The sequence below is a fragment of the Nothoprocta perdicaria genome, unplaced genomic scaffold, assembly GCF_003342845.1.
Source record: "Nothoprocta perdicaria isolate Ctin4 unplaced genomic scaffold, notPer1 scaffold_605, whole genome shotgun sequence".
NCBI lineage: Eukaryota > Metazoa > Chordata > Aves > Tinamiformes > Tinamidae > Nothoprocta > Nothoprocta perdicaria.
Window position 1 is genome coordinate 833 of NW_020455872.1, and position 7730 is coordinate 8562.

The 7730-nt window shown below is 50.7% G+C and overlaps 1 protein-coding gene across 1 annotated transcript; it reads right to left on the bottom strand.

Moving 5' to 3' along the window:
* Positions 1-1871: 1871 nt before the first annotated feature.
* Positions 1872-2801, bottom strand: LOC112956200 (olfactory receptor 14C36-like). Its single transcript, XM_026049703.1, has 2 exons — positions 2508-2801; positions 1872-2420 (listed from the first exon to the last, which is right to left on the bottom strand). The coding sequence occupies exons 1-2, from the start codon at positions 2799-2801 to the stop codon at positions 1872-1874; spliced, it is 843 nt and encodes a 280-aa protein (XP_025905488.1).
* Between the last annotated feature and the right edge of the window lie 4929 nt (positions 2802-7730).

Below are 7730 nucleotides of genomic sequence, written 5' to 3' on the forward strand. Positions count from 1 at the left end.
AGACTGAGAGGAGATCTGATTAACATGTATAAGTACATGAACGGGGAATGCCGAGAGGAAGTGACCAAGCTCTTCTCAGTGGTGGCCAGTGATAGGACCGGGGCAATGGGTGTAAATTGAAACACAGGAAATTCAATCTCCCTATGAGGAAGAACTTCTTCACTGTGAGGGTGACAGAGCCCTGGAACAGGCTGCCCAGGGAGGTTGTGGTGTCTCCTTTTCTGGAGGTCTTCAAAACCCACCTGCATGTGACTCTGTGCCACATGCTGTAGGTGTCCCTGCTGGAGCTGGGGGATTGGCTAGATGATTTCTAAAGGTCTGTTCCTCCTTCTACAGGTCCCGTCTCCTCCTCTCCAACCTGCCCAGGTTGCCCTCATGGAGGCAGCTATATAAGATAGTTGAGACAGAGCAGAGCTCCTGCCTTGACAGTTGCCTGGTGAGGAGGCTCCAGCGGTGCCAGGCTCAGTCTGGAGGTGCTGGCCCTGTGCCGGTGCAGCCAACACCTCTCCTGGTAGCCCTCTCTGTCCCAGAGATGCCAGCTCCTGTCCTGGAGCTTGTCCCTCTCCTTGAAGTGCCAAACCCTGTCCCAGAGATGTCAGCTCCGGTCCTGGAGGTGCCAGTCTCCATCCCATCTGTCCCAGACCCCTGACATACAAGGTACAGCACCTCCATTGGGAGTACATGCCGCAATCCTGGTGGTGCCACCCACTGTCCCTTCTGTGCCCACATTCTTCCCAGCAGTGACAACAGAGGTGTTCTAACCCCTGTCCCTGTTGTGCCTCGGCATGTTGTGGCAAGGGACATGGGCCCAGTGTTTTCTGCGCCTCTTCAGGGAAGGGGACAGGGCTGGAGATGCTAACAACCTGCAGCTGCAGAAAGACAGGACACATGCCTACAAGTGCATGAGCTGCAGCCACCACTACCTTGATGTCCCCTCCTTCTGACTCATCATGGTGTTTTGAATGGTTCAGGCTGTGGTCAAGTGTGTCCTTAGATGCAGACGAGCATATGACCTGTAAGGTGTCCTGAACTGCTCTTGCAGCTCCCTCCCTTTCCTTGCAAGGGCCCATTTGTGGGTGTCTGCCAACAGTTTTGTCATAAGGGAGACTGTCCCAGGTAGGTTCTACTTGACCATTCACCATGATCATGATCACAGAGGACCCCCAAGTGAGAGCTGAATCAAACCCTCATTCCAAACACATCACCCCACACACTCATTGCTTCCAGCCTTTGAAGACCCTGGGAACAGTAACTGACCTTTCCAGGGCGAAAGTCCTGGAGGAAATTCTTGGCTCCAGTTTTGGAAGAAGAGCCCAGGCCGCAAGCACTACACTGAGAAAATCACCCTTTATTAGTGGGAAGAGAGCTCTGGCACTGATAGACATAGTGATGGAAGGCCTCAGGGTTAGACAAGGCTAACAACTCTGGAGAAATCCCAAATGCAACTCTTGGTCTCTAAAGAGAGCATTGCACAATTATTAGCTTTTTGCCCTGGAACTCATGGAGAAGCCTGTTCAGCAGGCCCTTCTGAGGTGCAATTTCCTAGGCATGTTCTTGACACCAGCTTCACAAGAAAGGATGCAGAGGGTAGAACCTACTGTATTACAGAGACACAGTGAAGGGGCCCAATCGTATATACAGCATTTGATACAGTTTAAGGTACCAGGGAAGAAAGAGAAGTCTCGGTAACAGTGGAATGAGTACAACTACTTCAAAAAAAAAAAAAAAAAAAAAAAAAAGATAATGTATATACTACAAATATACTACAAAAAAAAAGAAAAGTCATAACAAACAGAACATGAAGGAACAATGCTCAGTCCACTTACAGATACAGAAGGAGTCATTTGTGGACAGAGATGGCAATGTTAGCACTACTGAAAAAAGGTGTAAGAAATCCCTTTCCTCAGGGCAATCTTGAGCTCCTTATTCCTTATGCTGTAGATGAGGGGGTTCAGTGTTGGAGACACCACCGAATATAGAACAGTGACCACTAGATTCAGAAGTGGAGAGGAGATTGAGGGAGGCTTCAAGTAGGCAAAAAATACAGTGCTGATAAAGAGGAAGACCACGGCCAGGTGCGGGAGGCACATGGAAAAGACTCTGTGGCGGCCCTGCTCAGAGTGCATCCTCAGCACAGCCCTGAAGATCTGCACATAGGACACCACAATGAAAATAAAACACCCAAAGAATATACTTGCAGCAATCACAGTAACCTTGAATTCCCTGAGGTAGGAGTGTGWGCAGGAGAGCTTGAGGATCTGGGGGATCTCACAGAAGAACTGATCCACCTCATTGCCTTCACACAGTGGAATGGAAAAGGTGTTCCCGGTTTGAAGAAGAGCATAGCAAAACCCAGAAACCCAGGCAGCTGCTGCCATCTGGACACAAGCTCTGCTGCTCAGGAGGCTCCCATAGTGCAGGGGTCTGCAGATGGCCACAAAGCGGTCATAGGCCATCACTGTGAGGAGAGAAAACTCCCCTCCAAAGAAGAAAATCAAAAGGAAGACCTGGGCAGCACATCCCAGAAAGGAAATGGCCCTGTTGTCCCAGAGGGAGTTGGCCATGGATTTGGGGACAGTGGTGGAAATGGAGCCCAGATCAAAGAGGGAAAGGTTGAGGAGAAAGAAGTACATGGGGGTGTGGAGGCGGTGGTCGCAGGCTATAGCTGTGATGATGAGGCCGTTGCCCATGAGGGCAGCCAGGTAGATGCCCAAGAAGAGTGAGAAGTGCAGGATCTGCAGCTCCCATCTGTCTGTAAATGCAAGGAGCAGGAACTCATTGAAGGAGCTGCTGTTGGACATTTTCACCTCTCCAGGCATTTGGGGACTGTAGAAACAGGAAGAYAGTGACAAGTCAGGAGACAYCTTTCTTATCAATACTCTTTCCCTTTCTCACACCCTCTTCTGCCTATGTGGACACACATGCCTTTTGGCAAGACCTTAGCTCAGCTCCCTGTCTGGAGCTCCAGGTCACACCAGCATCCAGCTCTACCATGAGCAACAGGAACTTCTGTCTATTGACTCCAGGGAGGTTAGTCCTGCTATAATAAAAGGCAGTTCAGTGTTTTCACAGTCAGTTATGAAGTATTGTGGCCACAAAAACAAATACCTCTCCAGCTATGTCACACTCCTAAACACCCAATGCCTGTGCTGATACTGGTCTCTACTTGTAAGATGCAGCTTTCCAAACTCACCTCACTTTCTCAGCTCTGATCTCCCAAGAGTGATGCAGAGAGTGCAACAGTGCACATGGCTCCAATGATCAGAACAAGGACCCYGTATCGCGGTTCTGGTAGGGACACGGAACTCAGGACTGAGTTTCTACACAAAGACACACAGTGTTTAGCCTGGCTGCTCACATACAGTCACCCCCAGCAGCATCTCCATTTCCCTGGAACCTCTGTGGTTTCTGCATGACACATTCAGCCATAACAAATGTCCTAAGGAAGAGCTGTGCCCCACTGCAGGGCAACAAACATCCTAGCAGCAGAGTCCAGCAGGGCCAAGGGTCTTACAGGTGGCATATCCTGAAAAGACGATCAGCTGCTTCCCCTGACCCACGGACTGGGCTGCTTTGAGCCCCAACGGCAAGAAGGGATCCTCGTCCTCTCCCTCCATTGGGAGGCACCTCTGCAGCAGGAACCAAAGCTCTGGGTCAGACTCTCAAGCTGCAAAGTAACTCCCGAGAAGGCCGGAGAACAGGAACAAGGGCAGTCCAGCCTGGGAGGGAAACAAGCAGCAACACCTTGGTGCTTCTGCATGTGCTGGCAAAAGCAACAGCAGAGAGGCACACTGGGGATGGCCTTCCCTAACCCAGCTGTGCACAGCAGCTCCTGCATGGAAACATCACAGTGGGGTTGTTTCCAGCCCCTTTGTCTTGGTTTAGGAAATGGAGAGCTGGAAGGAGAGCTGCTGCTCTCCTCTTTTGGGGCTCTGSYTGCCAAAAACAKGCCTTATGTCCTCCATCCCATAGCCTGGAGGCAGAGRCTCTGCTGGGTGTCAGAGGAAGGGTGAAGGGTGCTTGTGGAGGAGAAAGTATCTGCTCTGCAGGGACAGGCAAAGAACTTCCTGCACCCCAACCTTGCAKGAGGATTTGGAAGCAAGTTCTTCKTCCCTCAGATCACATCTCTGCTGCTTGGAGATGTCCTTGCTGAGGGCTCTATCCCTGTCCTCACCACAAACACCTGCCCACCTGCTGGGCATTCAGCTCAGCCATACAGAAAGCTTCAGCAAAGGCCAGGAAGCACCTGGGGACATCTCCCTGTTTGCAGGTGCTACAGAGCACATCAGAGAGTCTCTGAAAGAAAGTGGCAAGGGGATGTCGGTGCTGTGTGCAGGCTGAAAGTTGCTGAAGGCACTTGGTGAGGTTCCTTGCAAACCTCTCCAAGATTCACAGTGGTGACAAAGATCATGTGCTCCTTTCTTAAACCTCTCTGCTGCATTTCCATTCCCACCATGCACACACAGGTCTACAGGAGTGGAAAACTCCACTATCAAAATGTCCTCCTGGTGAGATAGAGCTGTGGGCAGTCCTGAGCCACGCAGCAGCATCTCAGCACCAACAGGAACCTGCCCTGACAGGGGTCGACCCTCTCACCCAGAGCTTCTCCCCACAGTGTCCTGGGGAGCTCCCGCGCAGCCTGAGTGCTGACCCGCACAGGCGGCACAGTCACTGCCCCGGGCACACAGCACCATTGGGTGCAGGGACACGGCTCTGGATTAGAGCTCAGGCAGGACACTGTGCACACGCGAGCTTCACATCCCTGCAGCTGCCATGGGTGAAGCTAGGAGGATGCCCTGTCCCTGTGACAGTGTGGTAGGAATCCCTGCTCTGAAGCATCTCGTCCTCTACACTGCTCGAGTCAAGAGAGCGAGTGTTGAAAAAGGAATAAATCCCCCCAAGACAGAGCTCGGTTGAGCACACCCTTCAGCAAAGTCAGTAGCCAGGTCCTGCAGCCAGAGACTCACCGTGCCGAGAGCTGGCAAGATTCCTCCCACCAAACGCTCTCTGTGCTCCCGCTCCACACTGCCCTTCACCTCTCGCTGCCTTCTCTCCTCTGCTGTGCGCAGCAGCAGGCAGTGCCCGCAGCCCTGCTGCTCTTGGCACAGCAGCTGCTCCTGCACACAGTGTCTCTGGGCAGGGCTCACAGGTTGTCACGAGCTGCCTGCGTCCCAGGAGCCTGGCCCCACTCAGGAGCAGAGGCCCAGCTGAACTCACCGATTGCCCTGTCCCTTGACTCCCCTCCACTTGGGATATGGGCATGAAGGAAACTAAAAGAATCACACCTGTGGTCCTGTCCTAATGAGTGGAGAAAGAAGGATTCCAAAATTGCAGTCTATTTCATCAGAGGATGACTATCCCTGTAAGTTAGAAATGTCCCACTCTGGAAGGCCACACTTAGGAAGACCCTATTAGGCAGGACAACCAGAAAGGGGCAAAAAGGGGGCTCTTGGATTCAGATGAGTCAATCTGGACATTACATGCTGGTTGAGAAGCCCCTGCTCTGTGAACTGCACGAACACACAGAAGGTGGGATGCTGCTCGCCCATGCTGAAGTGTGCAGAGCACTGACATGTGCATGGGAGCTCCTTCTCTAGGCTCCCCTTGTAATCACTGGTGATGGAGGTTCCGAGTCAGCGGACAATACCCAACGACCTGCTTGCAGAGACAGAGCAGACAGACAAAGGTCCCCCTGTTTGCTTGCTCTGATGGAGTAAATGTGAGACCCACATCCTCATGGATCTTCAGGAGAAAGTGAGTTGGGGAACGCTTTTCTCCATCTCAAATGACCCCAGATGCTTTCCACTGCTACAGGAACACGTTGTAGTTTAAAAAAGAAGCCCTGGCAGACTACTGCAGTGCAAAAAGTTAATATAATGTAATGCTGACATTTGATTCAGTATCATAGAAATAGGCTGCAGGGCCAAGGCAGATGCCTGCATTGCCCAGCATAACCAAATGTCTCCTCCAGGACACACAACATGGAATCTATGGGAAACCATGTTCGTTTGGAGTCATTTCTGGGCAAGAATTCCACGGCATCTCAGATTTCCTATCAGTGCCCAAACAACTGCATGCTTCCACTGCCTTTAGGCCAAGTCCATCCCTCCTACAGCTGCACATGCTTCATAAAGCGGAGAGGCACATCACACCATGGGCTCTGCTCTACTCTCTGCACTCGGAAACCCTCCTAATTCTCCTCGTTCTCAATGTCTGCTTTCTTAACCCGAGGATATTAACAGGGAGGCTAATGATGGTCTCAGGATGTCAGAATCATGGGCTATCAGGCACTGCATATTTTGCTCCATTAGTGGGAACCTCCGTTCTGTACTTACTGAATCAATCTGTACTTACTGCACTAGTACAGATTAGCTGTTGACCTGATTAAAATCAGCTCCACAGAGAGGGACCTGGGAGTAGTAGTTGACAAAAAGGTGACCCTGAGCCATCAATGTGCCCTAGTGGCCAAGAAGGCCAATGGGATCCCGGCCTGCATTAGGAGGAGGGTGTACAGCAGGTTGAAAGAGGGGCTCTTGATGCTCTACTCAACTCTGAAGAGGCCCCATCTGGAGCTTTGGGTGCAGCTCTGGGCTCTGCAGTGCAAGGAGGACGTGGATCTTCTAGAAAAGGTTCAGTGTAGAGTAACAAAATTGATTAAGAGTCTGGAGCATCTACCATATGAGGAAAGACTATGTGAGCTGGGCTTGTTTAGCCTGGAGAAGAGAAGATTGAGAAGGGAACTGATCAATATGTACAAAATCCTGAGGGGAGAATATAAATAGGATGGGACAAGAATCTTCCCAGTGATGGCCAGAGACAGAAAAAGGAGTAAAGAGTATAAAATAAAACCCAGGGAATTCCATCTCCTTTTAAAAAAAATTTTACCATTAGGCAGACAGCACTGGAACAGGCTACGCAGATATGTTTTGGAGTCTCCTTCCCTGGAGAGCTTCAAAACCTGCCTGGATGTGAGCCTATTCTATGTACTCAAGTAGGCCTCCCTGCTTGAGCAGAGGGATTGGACTAGATGATCTCTAGAGGTCCCTTCCAAACTCAGTTATGATCCTGTGAACTTGCAGCTGGAGATAATGTGCATGGTTTCCCTTACCATGGTCTGGCATGGCTTTCACATTCCTCTCTTGAACAAACACACAGAAGGTGGGATGCTGCTCGCCAGTGCTGAGGTGTGCACAGCACTGACGTGAATGGGAGCCACTTCTCTAAGCTCCCCTTGTAATTACTGGTGATGGAGGGCGCGAGTCAGCAGACAACACCCAAACATCTGCTTGAAGAGACGGAGGAGAGACCACAAAGTTGCCCCTGTTTGCTTGCCCTCACGGAGCAAATGTGAGACCAACATCCTCATGGATCTTCAGGAGAAAGTGAGTTGGGGAACGCTTTTCTCCATCTCAAATGACCCAATGACCCCAGATGCCTTCCATTTCTATGTGAACACCTTGTAAAAAAAAAAAAAAAAAAAAAAAAAAAAAAAAAAAAGCCCTGTCAGACTACTGCAGTGCAAAAGTTAATATAATGCAGTGCTGACTTTTGATTCAGTATCATAGAAATAGGTCGCGGGGCCAAGGGAGATGCCTGCTTTGTCCGCCATAACCACATGTCTCCTCTAGGACACACAACATGGAATCTGTGGGAAACCATGTCCGTTTGGAGTCACTTCTGGGCAAGAGACACAGACCATCTGAGGCTTCCTACCAGTGCCCAAATAACTG